A 21760-nucleotide genomic window follows, 5' to 3' on the forward strand; every position below is an offset into this window, starting at 1 on the left:
CACCACGCTGCTGTTTGTCCAAAAGACACAATATCTCCTCTCCCACCGACGTCATGTGTTCATTTATCGACAGCCGTACAGACTCCTTTTGACACATTTTACCTCGTTTATCCAGCTCTCACTGACTCTCCACATCGGGCTGTTATAGCGCCACCATGAGGCTGATTAGAGAAATCTCAAGTGGAATTTCTTCCTCGGCATAGTGGGAATGTGGGTGCAAAGTTGCACGGAAAGTGCATGCTGTGTTCATAATGTGAGGCATTTTGGTCCAAACGGAGCAGTCCTGCAGACTTTGGAAGCCATTTTAGCCAATCAGGATGGAATATGAAAAATCTGAAAGGGCTTTTTTTTTAATGACTGTGGAGATACTGTGTACCGATTTGCGTGATGTTTGGGCAAAATATGTAGGAGTACTGTGAGAAAAGGTGTTTAGCAAAAAGCGGCCTCCTGGTGGCACTGTAACAGGGCCATGTGAAAGAAATAGGGCAGAGGTTCTGAATTGGCATCCAGGGAGTGTGTGTGCACAGTTTCGCTGCGATCAAGTCAACGATGTGAGAGATTAGCTATCACAGACGGACGGACAGGTCTTGCGCCATGCCTTTCGGCCTGGCGGAGACAATAAAAAAACGAAAGTAAAGGAAATTACCATTTCTGCAACAAAAGTAGTCAACAAACTATACTATAAAAACATTGGCCACATAGTCAAATAATCTAAGAAAGAGGCAATCATGTAGAAAATAGCCGATCTACAAGCTTACAAAGCCTCTCAACGTGAGGCGTTTCGAGCTTGTAGATCTGCTATTTTCACAATATTTACTTGTGGAATGGAGTCAAACAAAATGGGGGGGTGGCCAGATCAATTACGTTTATTTGGGGGGGGGGGGGGGGCGGCCTGAAAGGGTTGATAAGCACTGCTCTAATTGGAGCGAAATTATCTGAAATTACTACATGACCATAATGCAGCCTAACATGCGTTGCACGGGGCGGTCCTGCCATTACGTTAGTTACTGTAGTTGCTGTGGAGCTACATAGTTCTCCAGAAGACACACACAAACATACACCATCTACAATGGACTAACTGTGCAGCAATATTGACATTCACCACACGAACGTGCATTGTTGACAAAGTGATTGCACAGCCGCTGCAGGCATGACAACCACGTTAGCGTTAGCTACATGCCACTATCACAGCTCCCTGTCCGTCGTTGCTGCGACTGAATGTGATGGCTACAGCAAGCTCTCTGCGATGCCATTGTCTGGAGACTGCTCCTGGCATGACACGACCAATGAGAGTGAGCGCTGTCGTTGTTGCTAAGATACGGTGGCGTCACTGCCCCATAGCTTGTAGATCTCTCACACATGATTGGCGTAGGCTGCGTTGCCAGGTCTGACTGTTTGTATAAGCGATTTTGGGCTTATTTGGGTGCACTTTTGGGCTCGTTTCCATAGACCACGGCAGCGCTTATTTCTTTCCCGTGACCGATGTGGCAAAAAAAGGTGCAAAACGAACCATCCGGAAGTAAAGTGCGAGATGAAATATATAGCACTTTTTGATTATTAGAGAAGGAGACAGATGTGAAGGTGGAAAATGGAATGTAGGAGATTATATAGTTTTTCATGAGCGATTTTTGTAGCAAGTTGTGAGTGAATTGGGCCACTCCTGTGGGCGGGGGGCTGATTAGAACCATTGGGGTTTGGGAAGGAGACGCTCTCTGTTTGAGTGGAAAGATATTATGTTTTTTGCCACAGACATACAAAATGAGCGGACACTAAGACAGTATTACCAGAAACACATAGAGAGCTATAGCCCTGAATGACCATAACAGGTCTGTAACTCTGAGAGTGTACAAATGGAACCAAATGGACCCGTACGGGTCCATTTGGTTCCATTTGTACACTCTCAGAGTTAAGGGGGTCCTTGCAGATAAAACATTTAGTACTAGTGGACTCCTAATGTGTCATAGTGTCACAGTAAATAAGTGTCTTACATATTCTGAAGAAAACCTGGAGACTGACGTTCAATAATTGTGTCTTATGATCAAAATAAGAACATTATGATGGTGTGTAAAAAATAAAATCTAAAACTTGCCACAGACAAGGACACGTGTTTGCCACGGACACATTTTGTCCACGTATCTGGACATGTTGATGACCCCTGGGGTGCATCCTCCAGCCATTTACAAGTCCACCCTCTTGGACATAACGTTAGTACGTTGCAGGGACTTACCCCCCCAATCCAACCCTTAATGCTGAGTGTCAAGCATAGAGGCGCTGGGTACCATTTTTGTGGTCTTTGGTATGACCCGGCTGTGGGATTGAAACCCGACCTCACATCTCTCTTAACCCAGTGGTTCTCAAACGTTTTCATGTCAAGGACCCACAAAATGATATGTATTCATTAGGGCTGGGACTTTAACTGATTAATTTCGATTGATTAATTACAGAAAATTAATGCGATACATTTTTTTTATCACATTTTAATCGCGCTTAGTTTTTGCACCTTCTCACTGGACGAGTTTCACGCGTACCAGTGCACCAACCAACAGACAACAAACTCCAGTGCACGCAATGGGAGAAGAAGTCGATCAGACTGCTTTGCTTGGCCCAGTGGATGATTTAGATTTAAAAAACTCTGATGGAAGCGTGGACCTGAATCTCTGAACATAATATTATTCCTAAAATTGCTGCACTTTATGGCAAAACTTGCACTGATCTGTTGGTCTTTTTAGTACCACCTTGATAAAAAAACAGCTATATTGTGTTGCTTAAACTTATGTATTCACTCATTGATTCATTTGTATACCAAAATCAGTTTGAACTGAAAAAAATTGCTTCTCAGGTCAAATATTGATATGCGATTAAAATGCGATTAATTTCGATTAATTCATTACAAAGCCTCTAATTAATTAGATTATTTTTTTTAATCAAGTCCCAGCCCTAGTATTTATATCTGCAGACCCCCCCATCTCAAAAATGTTTTGTGCCAGGGATTTTTCAAAAATAGCCAAAGTCCCCAAGGACCCCTGGGGACCCCCCTGTTGAAGACCCCTGCTATAACCGCAAGGCCACTGAGCAGGTGCCTAAATAACGATGATTGTGCCCAGAATATGGACTCCAGGTTGAAGTGGTCGTACTGTAGGTCGGGCCAGCGGTCCATTCATTACAGACTACAGCTCTGGTATAGTGAGTACCTCTGGACTTTCAGAGGTGATAATCTGCCATGCCAGCCCAAATAAATCCATACGATAAACAGAGCCCTTTATAGGAGTTGTTTATTGACTATATCCTGTGTGTGTCTGCAGCTTTTTACTCGCCGTTGGCAAAGCACGGGTCGTCTGGAACACGAGGCACGAGGGCTTTGATCAACCACTTTAAATTAAAACATATATATCCTCGCTGTCGGATAGAAATCTTCTTGTATGTCAAAGAAGTGTTGAAAACAAGAGAAGTGTTGATCAAGTGGAATCAATATTCTGTTACTGCATCGTCTATTTCTCACTTCACATGTTTTCAAAAACCTTATTGAGAGCAACGTCTAGTTGTAAATGACATGGTGTGTTTGTTTACAGGGCTGTCATGTTGGATACAGCATGAAAATCAAGCAGCGCAGGTTGATATGAGCAGGTGCTCTGAGTCTTTGATTAGACAGGTTGATATGAGCAGGTGCTCTGAGTCTTTGATTAGACAGGTTGATATGAGCAGGTGCTCTGAGTCTTTGATTAGACAGGTTGATATGAGCAGGTGCTCTGAGTCTTTGATTAAACAGGTTGATATGAGCAGGTGCTCTGAGTCTTTGATTAGACAGGTTGATATGAGCAGGTGCTCTGAGGCTTTGATCAGACAGGTTGATATGAGCAGGTGCTCTGAGTCTCTGATTAGACAGGTTGATATGAGCAGGTGCTCTGAGTCTTTGATTAGACAGGTTGATATGAGCAGGTGCTCTGAGTCTTTGATTAGACAGGTTGATATGAGCAGGTGCTCTGAGTCTTTGATTAGACAGGTTGATATGAGCAGGTGCTCTGAGTCTTTGATCAGACAGAGGTCTGTTATAGAGTAGGCTGCCCTAGCGTGTCTGATAACTGGTCTAGAGGGGCAGGTTCAAAATCTCCGGAGAACAATTCCGTGAGATCCCATTGGTTCACCGATCCGTCCGTCAGCCCCCGCCATGCCCCATGCCCCTCCTCCTCCCCCAATGTGCATCATTGAGAGCCCTGACGTCACAACATTTGGAGCGACGCCCACTGCACTCTGGTTGGTCGGGGAAATGAAACACTTCCTATTCCAGGAACGTCAACAGGCTGGTCCAGGCTCTTATTTTTGAGCAAAACGTGAAGGAAAATAAAAGCCTGGAGATCGAGGCTATAGTTATAGAGCTCATTGGTCATTATCCAGAAATAACCCCCTCCCCCCCTCTCCCCCCCAAATTCAGTGATTGACCAATCCGAATCAAGCATAAGGCAGGAGGGCATGAGGCCAGTCCAACAACAGAGTATATTTGAAGGACTGATAGGGTCTCAATGATTTCCTCTGTCTTAGAAGGCACCGTTCCTCCTCACATACCGGTAGAGTAGCTGTGATTAAAATGATAATCATAATGAACGTATCCGCTGAAATAATTCTCAGCCAGGAGGCTTTTGGTTGCACATTAAATGGAGGGATTAGAGACTTGTCCCAGTTGAATCTGCCTCACTCACTTTCTGGGTAAATATCACCCATGCTTTTTCATTAAAAACACTATGTGTGCAAAAGGCTTGTGGAGAGGACCATGGTGATTTGTTTTGGCAGTGTGGTGGTGGGCTCTGGGCTGGAACCCAACGTCTTATGATGGGGTTTCTTCTTTTTTTTCCCCGAAGTTGACGAAAAGCCAAAAAGAAAAGCTGATTCATTTCAAGCTGTATTGAGTTTGTGGAACATTTCTGCATGCATGGGTATTTATTTTTCTGCCCCCCCCCCAAAAACAATTTAATAAAGCTTTGGGTGTTCTTCTCGTGGCTTTTATGTGCAGAGAGCCAGAAACGCTAAAGACGAATTTATACTTGTATAAAGATGTGTGATAGTGTCGCTCGCCGATAATGACTGACTGAAAAATATAATACATAATGTGTGATGAATGAGGCTTAATACTGTCAAGTACCCCTCAACCATTAGCTGCAATGTGTGATAATCCTTGATTTACTGTTTAAGAATGTTATGAATCATCTTTTGTTACTTAGGCTTGTTTTTCTCAACCCCTGCTTGAACCCCAGCACTGCAGGGGTTCAAGCAGTGTTGTGGCACTCGGTGCCGCGCTACGAGCTTGTATATCTGCTATTTTTTTGAATAGCCAAATGAGTGTAAAATGACACAGATGCGTTCTGTAGTGTGTGTTTATCTCCAGGACGATGAGGATGATGCTTTATTCTGAGTCACGCGCTGCGGCTTCATTCAGCTCATTTACTGTAAAGAAGGTTATTGATGCATTTCCATGCTAATCACAATGTTTACGCTTTGACTGAGAAAGCGTCTCTCTGCTTGTGTTTAGCTCACCCAGGGAAACATCAGTCTTCTGCTCAGGGTTGAGATTTAACTGGTATTAGTGTGCTGTGGCTGTTTCTTATATCTCTGGGCTTTATGCGTTTATCAAGCCATTACCGCAGCTGTTCAGCTAGTGCTCATCATCCAGTATAATTATAGAATTATATACATGTCTGTCTGTCTGTCTGTCTGTCTGTCTGTCTGTCTGTCTGTCTGTCTGTCTGTCTGTCTGTCTGTCTGTCTGTCTGTCACATCGACTTTATATTTTCTGTATCGTGAACTCAATCCATTCAGCCAATACTTTTAGATCTCTTTGAGTGTCTTTATGTCTTCTCTTAACCCATTAAGACCGGGAACGCATTTGTGTGTCATTTTTAGATTTCTTTGGCTATTCAAAAATAGCAGATATACAAGCTCATAGCGTGGCACCGAGTGCCGCGCTATGAGCTTGTAGATCTGCAAAAAAAACAATTTGTGGAAAAATCCTGAACATTTTTGAAAATCTAAAGTGAACATTTGTAACTCAAATCTTCTACAGATGCCTTCTAAATCCTGACAGTTTTTTGAAAAAAACTTATGTTGCTATAATCAGTGGTTCTCAAACGTTTTTATGTCAAGGACCCCCAAAATGATATGTATTTGGCCGTGGACCCCCATCTCAAAATATGTTGTTCCAGGGACCCTCCATAAGCCAAGATTTGAGTAGAAAAAATCCCTTTAAAAATATATATATATTCAAAGATTTGCACACATTTTCACGATTTTTCAAAAATAGCAGATCTACAAGCTCATAGCGTGGCACTCGGTGTCTTAAAGGGCAAGACCACTTTGGTAGAGGTTTGGGTTGTGTAGTTACCTTGCCATGATGTAACTCCAAAGGTGGACAAGAAATCAAAAATAATTGCTTTTACTATTTGAGGATCCGGAATCACGGATCCAGTCCAGGATATTATATATTATATTTTTATATGTATAAAAAACAAACAGTAGGCCTACTGGGTTTGGTGATGTTCTATATTGTCTGAATCAACTTTGTTTGTGTTCGTTTACGTGCTAAAAGAGTGACTTTGAGAGCTGTTTCACCGTACAATGTCAATGAGGAGCATATTTACATTATCAATTTCTAATCACTGGAGCAATTATTTTTGATCTCTTGTCCACCCTTGGAGTTACATCATAGCAAGGTAACTACACAACCCAAACCTCTACCAGAGTGGTCTTGCCCTTTAACAGCCAACCCCATTTTTGGGCTAAAAGTTTGAGGGGATGCTAGCGATACTCTCGTGACTCTTCTGCCACGACACAGTACCGTAGTTCCCACCCTCCTCTCAGCACCTTGACTGTCAAGAGACCATCTGTGTGTGCCCCCCGCCCCCCCTGCATGACAGATCATAGTCACTGAATATTCATATGAGAGAGAGAGAGAGAGAGAGAGAGAGAGAGAGAGAGAGAGAGAGAGAGAGAGAGAGAGAGAGAGAGAGGGGGGGAGGGAAAGAGAATGACATGCTGCTACGTTGTCAGAAACCTGCACAGCTATGTGTTAACTAGCAGTGGATTGGACGAATGGACATAATGTGTTGTTGCGTGATAACGTCAGTGTGAATGCACGGTGACAAACAGACGGTGTCTGTATCTGAGGGCAGTGATTATCCATATTGTTCATTTCAAGAACCCCCAGTTTACAGTAATATGCAATCATATGCATGATTATTAATCCCCCCAACACCCCAATCTGCACTGTAGAATCCTAGTGTGAATTTAAGTCTGTTTAACTTTGTGTAACAGTGTTACAATACAGTGTTGAAATAGACCTGTTACGGGGTTTGAAGTTTAGAAGTGAAAAATGTTGCAAGGGATAATCAATGGGGAGCTGGTCAAAATAACACAGCCAGGGTGATTAGACCCTGATGCTATGAACTATGATGCTTTTAATGAGGCTTTTTAAAATACTTTTAAAAAGCATCATAGTTCCTTTAAAAAGACAGTAGACTAGACAGGTAATGGTCTGGGCCTCTTCCTTCCTTATGTAGCACTGGCCCTTTAAGGAAAGTGCATAAAGAGGGGTGGCCAGGTTTGTGGCCTCCTGTCTAGCCAGAAGCCTGGTTTGAGTGTTTGTGAGAGAGACCTGGAGGCATGAGGGGTACAGACTAATTCTCGGTAAGACAATCTGAAACAAATGACAAGGTTTTTATAACTCATTGTAACAATAGTATATGTATAAGAGTTTAGATAGGCTGACAATATTAGGCCTGTTGTTAATTATACTAATATATATCTGTACTTCCAGAAGCCTCCAGGTCCTTTGAGTAGCAGTACTCTGTGGCTGTGCAGACCTTTATAAATTGGAGCCATGAGCATACATTGACTATTTGGGTGTGTTTGTTATTTTTCTGTATTTTGTCATCTTGCTATAGGAGCCTAATGAATTGATGAATTGTTGGAGGGTTGGTCTAATGTTTTATTATTTGATTTTTGTAGGAGCTGAACTGTACATCACTGTTTTCCCACCGTGCCTTATATATATATATATATATATATATATATATATATACACTATTTAGACTGTGTGCAATAGGGTTGACTGAGGACAGAGCTATACTGGGCCATTAAGTAGCATTGCATGATTTTGGTTTTGCTTATTTGTAGTTTGGTTTGATTTGCTTATTTGCTGATTTGCTTTTGGTTACTTATTTACTTTATTTTCTTTTGGTTTTGCATTATTTGGATTTGATTTGTTTAATTTCTGTATTTAGTTTAGAGGCCCCAAAGCCCCGAAGCCCTTACCCTTATTGCCCCTTTGCTTCTTGAGTTTAGTCCCTTTTGCAGAACTCTAATACTAACGGCTTTATTCCTTTCTGTATTTTAACCTGATTATTTTTATACCAACTGTTGAATAAACTTGACACATTTGATACATCAGCCTCTGGTTCTGTTAATTCTGAACCCGTACCTCACTGGGGAACCTTACCTTGTTCAGTCCTATATATCTATATATACACAGTATATGGTTAATGTGTTTAAAGGATCCCTCACTCCTATATGTGTGGGTGGCGTAGTCATTGCTTTATAGCCCCCTGCTACATATGGGTTCTCCAACTGTTATTTGACTAGTAACTCACTTAGTCTGGTGGGGTTTTCTGTTGGTTCATTGGAGAGAAGCAGTGTTGGGAAAACACGTTTTTTTGACCACACTCACCACTGTTTAATTTTAAGTAAACACCTTTGTTAATTTATCACTGTCTCTGAGGACTTATTTTGTGCGTCAAGCTGATTGCCAAGGACTGTTACACAGAAGTGTGCAATCCAACAGGGAAGAAAGAAGATTGCCACTTCACCAATTATACTAATTTAGTCTCTGTTCCATTTAGTGTAGCACATAGTTCTCACACTTTTTAATTTGAAGGACCCCCATAACCCACCCGTTAGGGTCCATTTGGAACCCCCTCAAGGACCCATGAGGGTCCCTGGACCACATTTGAGACCCACTGGTACAGCAGAGTGTTTCCAGTGAGCCAACGTGCACAACATCAGCACCCTGAATCATGTTCTTGTTACTTGTTTTTCTCAACCTCTACTTGAACCCTCGCACTGGGGTTCAAGCAGTGTTGCCATGTCTGCTTATTATAAGCGACTTTGGGCTAGTTTTCCTGTAAAGTCGTTTGCAAATATTGGCCGTTTTTTGGAGGCTTGTTTCTAGTTGCTTATTTGCGCTTGCTTCAGTTTAACAACTTGAACCATATAAACAGGGGTGCACATAACTTTTTAGGTCTGGTACGCAGAAGAGCACCTGGACATGTGACTTGGTGCGCATGGCGCCCGTCCCGTTTTGTCAACGGGGGGGGGGGGGGGGGGGGGGGTCAGCCCGGACAGTTTTGTCAACGGGGGGGGGGGGTTCAGCCCGGACAGTTTTGTCAACGGGGGGGGGGGGGGTTCAGCACGGTGCCCACCGGACAGTTTTGTCAACGGGGGGGGGGGCGAGAAAAAAAGGACGCTCTGCTTCTACATTCCGCCGATTTTCGCCGTTTTTTTTCCTCACGCTGTTAGATAAAGCCCCCAAGGTTGGTGCCCTGTGCTGCTGCGCTGATTTTATCCGCCAGATTGGGACGTTCACGGCATATTTTGCACCATTACGGTGCGTTCATCATCGGTGACGAGTGCCTCTAACAGCCGCTGCTGGCTGCGTGCACGCAGCGAGGCAATGCGAGGCGATGCGAGGCTAATGGCTGTACATGGGGCCGACGGGGCCGACGGGTGCTTTAGAGTGATTGTGTGAGTGTGGCTTCAGGAAGTAAATTCCTAGCCTCGATCTCCAGGCTTTTATTTTTTAGTTTTGCTAAAAAATAAAAGCTTGGAAATTCCTGTCCCAGCTGTTGGTGCGCAAAAGCGCCTCGCGTCGCCTGATGTGGTGCGCATTTTTTATTTTGGGTGCGCATGCGCACCTGCGCACCAGTTATGTGCACCCCTGCATATAAACAAGCTATTTTTAAAAGAAATGTTGGAGAAATTCAAATCTGGAATGAATCATTATGCAACACAAATCGTGTATGGGGGTCCCTAGCATGAAACATTTTCAGATGGGGGTCCGTGGCCAAGTACATATTCATTTGAGGGTCTTTGACATGAAAATATTTGAGAACCTCTACTCTTAAAACAACATTAGACAATAACGTTTGACTGACCTAGCTGGCCCCTATAGTAGCTTATTTTGGGCTTGTTTTCATAGACCTTGTTTCTCTCGCACAATCTGGCAACACACACTGGGTTGAAGTGTACAGTATAATGACCTTTTCAGGAAGTGAAGCAGAAGGGGTGAAACAAACAAAAACAAACATGTTTCCATGTATTTGGAAACACCCTGACTCTGTTTGAACCTAGCCTGGGCATCGTTCCTTTTCGGGTATATGATCCGGTCGGAAAAAAAAAGAAAAACGACCGGATCGCGACAAACCGGAAAGACGTCTCACCCCAAAATAGGTCCGTCCCCAAAATCCTTGATACGGCGTAGTTTAGCTTATTTTTTAAATATAAATGTGAGTGTACTTTCCAGAGACTATTTAGCGTCTGTATTATCCATATTATCCCACGGGGAAATTCTATTCCATTTAAATAGGGATTGGGGAACGAAAACAAAGCGGCACCGCAAAACCGGATCGCGACGAAACCGGAAAGAGGATGCTTTTTTTTTTTTTTTTTCAGTAGGCGTGGTCTAGACCGGATCATATGGGCCTTCAGTAACGAATACCAGGCTTTCCTCCGAGGTGGAAAGACTGGTGATGCGAGGTTAGTTTGAACCAGAATGGAACAGAGCCTTCATTATGTGTCATTGGTAACACCTGTGAAGGGAGGCCCAATGTCTTCCCAAAACATGGCTGCTAACCTGATAAACAAAACAGCAACGGTATAAACCTAGGAATCCCATGTGAACCACAGTGTGAGATAAGGAACACTTTGGATGAAACAACATGAGCCTGGCAGGTAGGCTAGAGCTGCTGCTGCTCATGTGTTTATGAAATATGAACTCTTTCCCAGACGAAGTCACTTCTATTTAACTTCTCCCCCTAAATACGTTGTAAAATATAGAGTATCCTTGGAGCTTTGGGGAGAGACGTACGCCAAGCAATAAGACATTAAAGAATGAGACGCCGCTGCCATCCTTTTTAAGGCAATAAAAAGCAGCTCGACAGGAGAAGCTCTGGCCTGAAAATGACTCATTATTGTGTCCACTTCCCCACCATGCACGGACCACAAAAGACCCACTTTAACCCCTTCAGACCGGGGACGCATCTGTGTAACCACTTTAACCATTACTTTGGCTATTCAAAAATAGCAGATCTACAAGCTCATAGCACGGCACAGAGTGCCGTGCTATGAGCTTGTAGATCTGCTACTTTTTTTTTAAATCTGGAAAATTTGTTGTAAATTTGCTTCTGGGGGGTCCCTGGAACAACATTTTGGGTGGTCCTTGACATGAAAAAAGTTTGAGAACCACTGATATAGCAAAATAATAATACATTAAAAAAACTGTTAGGATTTAGAAGACATTTGTAGAATCCCCCAGGAGCAAAGATTTGAGTTAAAAAACATATATTCACGTATTTGCACACATATTCACGATTGTTTTTTAAATAGCAGATCTACAAAATAACATGACATCTAAAAAATGACACAGATGCGTTCCCAGTCGTAAGGGGTTAAATCAGTGGGGAATGTCAGCCCTCGGTGTAATAGCCGTCCTAATTGGGGCATCATCTTACCTTATGAAGTATAAATGGATGCTGTGAATAAGTAATCGACCGGGTCCGAGTGAGTGGGCCTACGGATGGCAGTTCTTATGTGTGTGTGTGTGTGTGTGGGGGGGGGGGGGCAGACACACTTGGGGATTTGTCGTAACACATCCCCGTCACGTGGCGGCGGCCATCGATAAATCTCCCCCGTTAAGTGGCGGTGGTGTGGCGTTGGGGTAATTGATACCGATGTAGCGGAGGTGGCGATGTGACACATTTACACTTCTGGCGCGTTGGTCAGATGTGTTTTATGTTCTCTCTCTCTCTCTCTCTCTCTCTCTCTCTCTCTCTCTCTCTCTCTCTCTCTCTCTCTCGCCCAGCCGGCCGCCACATGGACGACAATGGGGGCAGGGGGGGGGCAGGGGGGGGAGCGGTCACCTATGTGCCTCATGAATCCTTAAACAGCTGCTCGCTGCCGTTCTGCTCGGTCGGGGGGAGGGAGAGCTACGGGCAGTTTGTTACGGCGGGCGGCCGGGCCTCCCTCGTACCGGCGAGGCTTAGCAGAGCGCGAGCGCTGAACATCTGTTGTGTGTATAAAGAACAATGCTCTGAAGTGTAAATACATTTGCATGTGTGCATACATCTCATTCCTGTGTATAGGAGGAGGAAGGTCTGTGAGAATCAGCACTTTGGAGAAGAAGACATTAACAATATGGGGGGATGGAGAAAAAAAAATATTTCACGGCCAGGAATGTTGATGATAATGAAATATGCTTATTTGTGTTTCATGTTGATGATGCTCTTTTTTTTTGTTTCCCCACATAATGTGCACAAAGCCACTTTTCTTCACGTTCATGAATTCTTAATGCATTTTTATTCTCCTATATATATACAGTTCAGGTTGTCTGTCTGTCTGGGGGTTTGTCTCCTTGCATGGATTATGCCTATAGCCTATACCAATGTTTCTCAAAGTGGGTGTGGTCGGTGGCACCCTAGGGCGCCGTGACGCAAGTGCAGTGGTGCTGCAGAATACTTTGATTATATTCTACACAAAATCTCTCTGCCAAAAATAGCCGATCTACAAGCTCACAACGCGCCGAAACGTGGTGCCGTTGTGAGCTTGTAGATTGGCTATTTTTGGAGAATGTTCCCCTCAGAATAGGAAGCAAGGTTTAAAGTGGTTAAATGTATAAAGTTATTTTCAATCTGTCTTTATGGAAATTGATGTTCTCTCAAGTTTCCCTCGTGACATAGCCTACTGGGCCCTATTTTGTGTGTCTAAGTACCAGGTCTTATGACTTAACTTAAGACCTGGAGGCGTGGCTAATTCTTTTTTTTTTTAGTTAAGTCATAAGACCTGGTACTGGACACACACAATAGGGCCCATTGTATCTTAGACTTACATTGTGTAGGGTAATATGACGTAAGGTGTATATACCGTATAAAGTAACAATGTCACTGCTGTAAGAAAGTGAGGGTACACCTTTAAGGCTCATGCATGATGTCACTGCTGTAAGAAAGTGAGGGTACACCTTTAAGACTCATGCATGATGTCACTGCTGTAACCAGGAAGTGAGGGTAGTGTTTGGCAGCAGGTAGGCATCATGTCATGTTCTTCACTGTCCAAGTTATTTTAGTAAAACATTCATTAACCTCCAACACAACTGTGTGGACTTCAGCTCATTACACAGACCAGAGCTTGATCAGTGTGAGAGAAAGAGAGAGAGTCAGAGAGAGTGAAAGTGAGGGGAGGGAGGGAGTCAGAGAGCCTATTTCACCCACACACCAATCTGGGAACCCATTCAGGAAAATAAAGAGGACAAATCTATGTATTTCCCCCTTTGTGTGTGGGGGGGCACCACCTTCTTTTTTGTGTAGAAACAGGAACTCTGTTTGGCTTGGGTGCTTCTGTGTTTATTCCTACCAGTGTTTGTTTTGCTGACTAAGACTAAGACTACAAATATTTTGATATTTAGTCGACTAAGACTAAACAATATCAGATGACTAAAATTGGACTAAAACTAAATGATGTGTTATTCAAAAGACTATGACTAAGTGTTCATTGCTGTCAGAATGAAAAGTGATTTCTACCTGCAACAACACTGCATGTTTATAGGGCAGTGGTGCTGACACATTATGCTGTTAGCTGAATCTGTCTTGACAGAGTTTATTATTGTTTTTATTATTAATTAAGTGTTCTTAAAACGATCGTTCTGTTCCGTTCATGGCCCTGCAAGAACGATCGTTTTAAGAACACTTTTGTTCCAACAGCAATTAGGCTCTTAAACTCCATGACCAGCCACTAGGCCTATGAACTGGACTAATGGACTAATGGTCTTAGTTTTTAGTTATTTATGGGTCTATGTGCAATGACAAAGGATGATTTTTATTCCCAGTGACACCTTTTAAATGCTTTTTATGCTTATTTCATAATATATATTTTATATTTGTCTTCTCTCAGTTTTAACCTGTGCCCCCCCCTCTTTTTGTGATGTGTTTTTAACTAACCTTGCCTGTATGAGCTATGGGATATCTGAATTTCCCCTCTGGGATTTATAAAATGTCTATCTATCTATCTATCTATGTCACAATCTCACACACACTCACCCGGGCAAGTCTGTGTACCTGAACCTCAACAAGCTGATTGATGATCACCAAGCTTGTCTTTTACTTTACTTATTATAGTCAAACCATATTAATCTCTTTACCTGTTTGTTTCTGTGTTTCCAGGTGTGAGGGAGGTGGTGATCAGGTGTCCCCTCAATCACATACAGTGCATCGGGACGAGGAAGTGCATCCACTTCAACAAGCTGTGCAACGGGGCCCGAGACTGTGACGACGGCTACGATGAAGGGGTCCACTGTCGAGGTAGGAGGAGAACCGCCACGGATTCAACTTCTCAGTCGCCATGCTCGACTGATTTCACTCATTTGGATTCCATAGAGAAGCCAGCATGTCTTCTATTGCAGCAGTGTTCTCAAAGTGGGGTCCGGGGACCCCCAGGGCTCCTTGAGGGAGTTTCAGGGGGTCCCCAGCTAAATAAAGGATAGTTAGGAACTAAATGGACCCTGATGGGTCTGTAACTCTGAGTGTACAGACCCATCTGTACTCTGAGTGTACACATGGAACCAAATGGACCCTAACAGGTCCATTTGGTTCCATTTGTACACTCTCAGAGTTACATTAACATATACAATATAAATTGGGGTCCCAGAGATAGAAATGCCATTAAATGGGGGTCCGTAGCCCTAATGCATGTCAAACTGGGGGTCCTTGAATTAAAATGGTTGAGAATCACTGCTAGAGCCGTATAAAGAATCTTCTCTTATGGGGGTCCCTGGCATATCTTTTCAAATGGGGGTCCACGGGCTAATAAGTGTAAATGTGGGGGTCCTTGACATGAAAAGGTTTGAGAACCACTGTTCTATTGCAGCAGTGGTTCTCAAACTGTTTCGTGTCAAGGACCCCCACAATTGACACATGTTAGCCCACGGACCCCCATTTGGATATGCCAGGGTCTCAAACATTGTAATGTATTGGGGGTCCCAATCTAAAATGTATTATCATCAACAGTGTTAATTTAACTTTGACTTTCAGAGTTACAGACACATAAAGTTCAATTTGGTTCCTAACAATTAATTTGTCTGGGGACCCCCTGGAACCCCCTCAAGGACCCCCCCGGACCCCACTTTGAGAACCGCTGTTCTATGGAAGCATGGAGCGCAGCTATTTTCGGATATTGATTTCAGATTTGAGCATTTGAAGTGGTCAAACTGGCAATATGTTGGAGAACAATGGCTTCCATTATAACATGCTAACTTTCCAGGGATAAAAAAGCCTGCAGTTTCTATTAGCTTGCATTCCCCATCGATGAGGTTTCTGAACTGTCCACATGAGCATTATTCTACAGTGTCATTGATATAGCACAATGATGTAGCGCTTGATATAGCGTCAAATGATATAGCGCTTTTCTGAGATTTGTGTATTACATTTTTTTACATGTTTTTCAAGATTTAAAAAAATTGCCGATATACGTATCACCACGTGTTGTGAACTTGTAGATCGACTATTTTAAAATAGCCAATGTACCATAATATGGACTCAAAGTGGTTCAACTGATTTTGATGCTATACCAATTCATTTTGCTATCATGCAACCAGTCGCTTATTCTTTTTTGGCTCGTTTTCATAGACCTGTCTGCTTGTTTCAGCTTGTTTCTGTGTCTGCGTGTGTGCGTGTGTGTGTGTGTGTGTGTGTGTGTGTGTGTGTGTGTGTGTGTGTGTGTGTGTGCGTGTGTGTGGGGGCGTGGGGGCGTGCGTGTGCACGTACGCGGTGTGTGATGGTGTACCTTGGCCTCCTTCGCTTATGCTGTTGGAACGAGTCCAAGTTTGTGTGCATTGGCACCAGGGCTGAGAATGTCGGAGCTCCAATACAATAATGCTTTTGCATTGATGAATGGACTTTGGTAGGCTGCCTGGGAGAGGAGATTCACAGAGATTAAATTAATATTGATCTCCCAAGTGGGTGGACATTATAACAGTGTGATATAAGTCTGTTTGAGTTTTAAAATGGATCATTTAAATGTATGTGTTTTTTTTTAGGGTATCTATCACCCATTAAATGAATGGAGTTTTGATTCATTCTTTGTTTGGTGGGTTTGTAAATCTTTTTGGTCAGGTGGTGCAATGCAAAATTCCGGTGGAGTGTTTTTGCATACTCTCAGTCTCTAGTTAAATGAACACTCAGGATTTTAACCGTGTTTGACAGTCACAGCCTTCATAGTTAGAGGAACCAGACTGTTACTCAGTGGTTCTCAAACTGGGGATCTGACCCCCAGGGGGTCCCCAAATGATTTTGGGCGGTCCTCAGATGATTAGCTTAAGGTGCAACATTGTGTTCTCACTCAGTGAACAAACCAACATACAGTATAAGTGTATGGGTATCTGCACACAATTTAATCATTTTTAAGACCCTTTTACTACCAAATTGGCCTCACACAATGCAAGGCTTGTAGATCGGCCATTTTCACAATATGTATCTGTGGAACCGAGTCAAACTAAATGTAATGCCTATACTTCCAAGTGCTTGTCAGGTTGTGGGGCCTGCAGTTCAAATTGATTATTGATTATTTTGGGGGGTCGCAGCCCTTAAAGGTTTGGGAACCCTTGTTCTAACTGGTTGGATTCAGCACTATAACTTCACTCCATCCATACTTAAGTGTCCTTGAGCAACACATATATATATGGCTATTTATTATTTACAAAACATCATCTCCATCGAACTGGTAACTGGTACTAAGTACATTTACTCGAGTACTGTACTTTTTGAGTATTCTGTACTTTACTTTACTAAAGTATTTGTGTATTTTTTGTATTTGTGGATACTTATGACTTCATATGCACACATTTTCAAGATTTTTCTAAAATAGCAGATCTACAAGCTCATAGCGCGGCACTCATGCTTTGGCTATTTTTGAATAGCCAAAGCTAAGTGGTTAAAATGATTGTGACGCTGTGTTAACTGTTTTCGCTGGGGACCTCCTGGTACCGCCCCATGGACCACTGGTGGTTCAAAAGCAAGGCCCATCTGATCCGTTATGGAGGTATGGAATTTCGGGCGGAATTCTCCTTTAAGCTGTATGTCAAATATAGTGAAAACAGCCGATCTACAAGCTCACAACCACACATTGTGAGCTTGTAGATTGGCTATTTTCACTATTATTTATATTTTTCGTACTTAGCAATTTGTACTTTTTGAATGCTTAAGTATTTTTTAAAGCAAGTACTCCGGTGTGTCTGTGGGTTTCTATAACATATTGAACCAGTTTAAAGTATCATCCAGAGCTTGTTGTAACTACGTTGGATCCATTGGAACAGGTTATGTTTTCCCTGTCCTGAAAAGTACGGCTTTTGGACTTAATAGTACATGGTCTCCACCCGACAGTGATGACAGGTTATCAATATCTATGGACCTCAGCTCAGCTCCTGTAAGAAATGTGGAGCTCAGAGAGAGAGGGAGGGAGAGATAGAGAGAGGGAGAGAGAAAAAAAGTGGTCAAATGTTTCAAATGGTCAGATATATGTGGAGCCCCCAGCATGCTGGTGGTGATGCAGACTTTAGGGAGAAAATACTGAGGCTCTCCGTTTTCAGGTGAAAAAAATAAGTGGTGGAAAAAGTACAAAAATGTCTTACTTAAGTAAAAGTATCAATACTGCAATGTAGAAGTACTCTGTTACAAGCAAATTAAAGTCCGGAATAAAAAAAATGCTTGAGTAAGTACAAAAGTATTGGTATCAAAATGTACTTAAAGTATCAAAAGTAGAAAGCACTCATTCTCTAGAATGTCCCATTTCACAAGTTTTCTAATACAAATCATTTGAAAATAGCCGATGTGCAAGCAAGCTTGTAGATCTGCTATTTTCAAATGGCCGAAATGTATTTAGGGCTGAAGTGGTTAATATGTGTTTTGTAATAATAATCTAAATCTAGTAAAAGTAACTAGTATCTAAAGTTTTCAAATACATGTAGTGGAGTAAAAGTACAATATTTGCCTCTGAGATGTAGTGGAGTAGAAGTAAAAGTATAGAAAAATGGAAATACTCCAGTAAAGTAAAAGTACCTCAAATTTGTACTTAAGTACAGTACTTGAGTCAATGTACTTAGTTACTTTACACCACTGCAGTACAGAAGTGCTGCTTGTGGCGATGCTGACTGTAGGGAGAAAATACTGAGGCTCTCCGTCTTCAGGTGAAAATAATAATCCATGTATTGTTGAGCGAGGCAACAGAGGATGACCGCCTCGTGTGGACACATGGGCCTTCAACAGCGTCTGACAATCAGGGTGATTAGTCACACTTTAAGTACAGGCTGTGGGATGGATGATGAATAAATACATCACATGATGCCTTAACATCCACACAGCAGAAGTGATCACATGCGGATCAATCAGTAGAAACAATACGTAAGGCATTGGTTCTCAAAGTGGGGTCCGGGGACCCCCAGGGGTCCCTGAGGGAGCTCCAGGGGGTACCCAGCTAAATGATGGATAGTTAGGAACCAAATGGACCCTAATGGGTCTGTAACTCTGAGAGTTAAATTAACATTGATTTTACAATATAAATTGGGGTCCCAGAGATAGAAATGCCATTAAATGGGGGTCCGTAGCCTAATAATGCATGTCAAACTGGGGGTCCTTGAATTGAAAATGGTTGAGAATCACTGCTAGAGCCTTACAAATCTTCTCCTATGGGGGTCCCTGGCATATCTTATCAAATGGGCGTCCGCGGGCGAATAAGTGTCAATTTGGGGGTCCTTGACATGAAAAAGTTTGAGAACCACTGACGTAAGGGACTGGGTGTTATTTTTCAAAGGTTGGTATGGGGGGGGGGGGCATCAAACATCTTTTTTTTAGCACGGGGGGGGGGGGGGGGGGGGCATGCTTTTTTATTTTGGCTTTAGGGGCGGTTATGCAACTTTAATTTGTTGAATTTTGAATTTAAGATTTTTTTTTCCATACGTGTTAGTTACTCCCCTATCTATATCAACTTAACCCTGTATGGTGACTTGACTTGGTATCTCCCACTTCTGTTTAAGTGCCACCAAACCCGGACGCAGTGAACAGGAGAGAGACAGTGTTGCCAGATTGGGCGATTTTGAAACTCATTGGGCTGGAAAAAAACGCATTGCTCGAGCATATAAAAGTTTGGCTTGTTTGTATTAGCTTCACGTTACCAAGCCTGGTTTCTTTCTAGTGCTCTGAGAGAGAGAGAGAGAGAGAGAGAGAGAGAGAATTTGTGGTCGAGTGACCATGTGTTTTATTGAGAGGGACCGGCGGGATCTAGTTCTAGCAGAGACATTGTAAAATTAAAAATGAAACATTTAGAAACATGACTTCAACCAGACTCATATTCATCACCTCACGTCAGTGGCGCGGGAAGGGGGGGGCTACGGGGGCTGCAGCCCCCCTGATGATGGGAAGGGATAAAAAAAAAAAAAAATGTATTACATTTAAATTGAATTAAAATAATTAAATAACGTAACCCTAACCTAACCCTAACCCTAAAACCGAAATAAAGTAAAGGAAAAAAAGTGCCAAAACCCACCCAAACCCGCACATTTTTCGACCCGAACCCGCAAAAAAATCGCGGGTTCGGGTGCGCGCGCAAGCGGATTCCCCCGACGCTCAGCCCCCCTGGCTATTAAGTACTTCCCGCGCGCCTGCCTCACGTGAATGAATGTCTCCCCTAGCTGCCAGATTCATATTTAGATCTTTAGCTAGAAAACTGCAATGGCATCATCAGAGTGTTGAACACTTCTCCATCATGTAAAAAAACCTAACGTTGAACACAGTGTGAGGTACCGGTCAGAGAAACGCGGCACGTTTATCAGTACCTATTAATTAGAATTGTGTGTGTGTGTGTGTGTGTGTGTGTGTGTGTGTGTGTGTGTGTGTGTGTGTGTGTGTGTGTGTGTGTGTGTGTGTGTGTGTGTGTGTGTGTGTGTGTGTGTGTCCGTGCGCTCAAGAGAGCCAGCTAGTTTTTAAATAGGTTGGATTGTTTGTTTGTGTCTCACATTTCATGCCAGTATTTGATCACTTGGTTGTCAGAGTCTGACTGTAGGCTATAAAATACTCTTTCTTTGCACTCTGTGGTTAGTTAGCCTCTTTAACTATTCTGTCTTCTTTAGTTATTTGATGCAGTCATGCAGATATGAAGCATTTCCGTTGCATTTACTATGAAAAATAGTTGCTCAATCTCTCTTTGGTTTGGGGTGTTTTTGTAACCCCAGGAGGGCACATAATGGAACCAAATGGACCCCCGACGGACAGTTAATAAACGATCAGCATTCGTTTTATATTCTCCTACCTACTGTAGGTGTGAATATAAAAAATACCATTACAAACAGTTAGCTGGGGAGACAAAAATGCCCAATCATCACAATATCAAAATCATCTTAATCATTTAGGCCTGTAAATGTATAGTAGCGTAGAGTGACCTTCCAGAAAGTCTTCCTTTGGAGACGTTTCTTTAATCCATTAAGACCGGGAACGCATCGATTTCTTTGGCTACTTCAAAAAATAGCAGACATACAAGCTCATAGTGCGCCACATCATGGTGCCACTCTATGAGCTTGTAGATCTGCTATTTTTTTTAAAATGGCAGATCTACTTGTCCGCGGACAAATACATATCATTTTGGGGTCCTTGACATGAAAAAAGGTTTGAGAACCACTGATATCATAGCAACATAAGTTTAGAAAAAAGAAAAAAACCTGTTAGGATTTAGAAGACATTAAGTAGAAAATCCCCCAGAAGCAAAGAGAGTGGTGCCTTTGATGAGCCCCGTATTGATGTTGTCATCAATGTTTGTTTATTGGACATACACACACCCGGACACACAGACAAAGTCAGATATAGGAGTGCTTGGCACCACTCAAAAATTGCAGATCTACAAGCTTGTAGCACCGAGTGCCGCGCTACGAGCTTGCAGATCTGCTTTACAGCTCTGAGCGAGGAGGGGCTCCCATGTCCCTTTTCATGATAGTGAACAGCCATAGGGTAATACTAGGATACTTTAAGTCATTATGTATCTGTCTCACAATTAAAACGTATACTTGTCAAGGTTTTAAAGACCAAATACCATGAACGTTTTTTTATATAATTGTTTTTATTACATTCATTAAAATCTTTTGCACAATTATTTGGGGGGCCACTTGCAATATCCTCAACCTCCACCAGTGGGACCTGACCCACAGGTTAAGAACGTCTGATGTAGAAAACCAACCAGTGTCTCCTCTCCTCCGACACACCAAGCCCTGCTCTGATGGCCGCAGAGAGGTCGTCTGGTAATGAGAAGGTTCCCCGTCGGTTCAACCCCCTGGCTGTGCAAAGTGCCTCTGAGAAAGTACACTTGACCCCTAACAGCCCACCCCACCCCTCCACCCCTATTACGCTAATAGTGCAGGGGTCTTCAACGTTTCCCAGGCCAAGGACCCCTTAGCTCATTGGTTCTCAAAGTGGGGTCC

At 42.8% G+C, this 21760-nt stretch overlaps 1 protein-coding gene across 1 annotated transcript in view; it reads left to right on the forward strand.

Annotated features, from left to right (window-relative positions):
- The window catches only part of lrp1bb (low density lipoprotein receptor-related protein 1Bb), a 597729-nt gene that overhangs the window by 171612 nt on the left and 404357 nt on the right, over positions 1-21760 (forward strand). Inside the window, exon 3 of the mRNA XM_084084305.1 lies at positions 14469-14606. Within this exon, the coding sequence (XP_083940431.1) occupies positions 14469-14606 (138 nt within the window). The remainder of the gene's footprint in view (positions 1-14468; positions 14607-21760) is intronic.

Source organism: Gymnoscopelus microlampas, assembly GCF_963454915.1.
Source record: "Gymnoscopelus microlampas genome assembly, chromosome: 17".
NCBI lineage: Eukaryota > Metazoa > Chordata > Actinopteri > Myctophiformes > Myctophidae > Gymnoscopelus > Gymnoscopelus microlampas.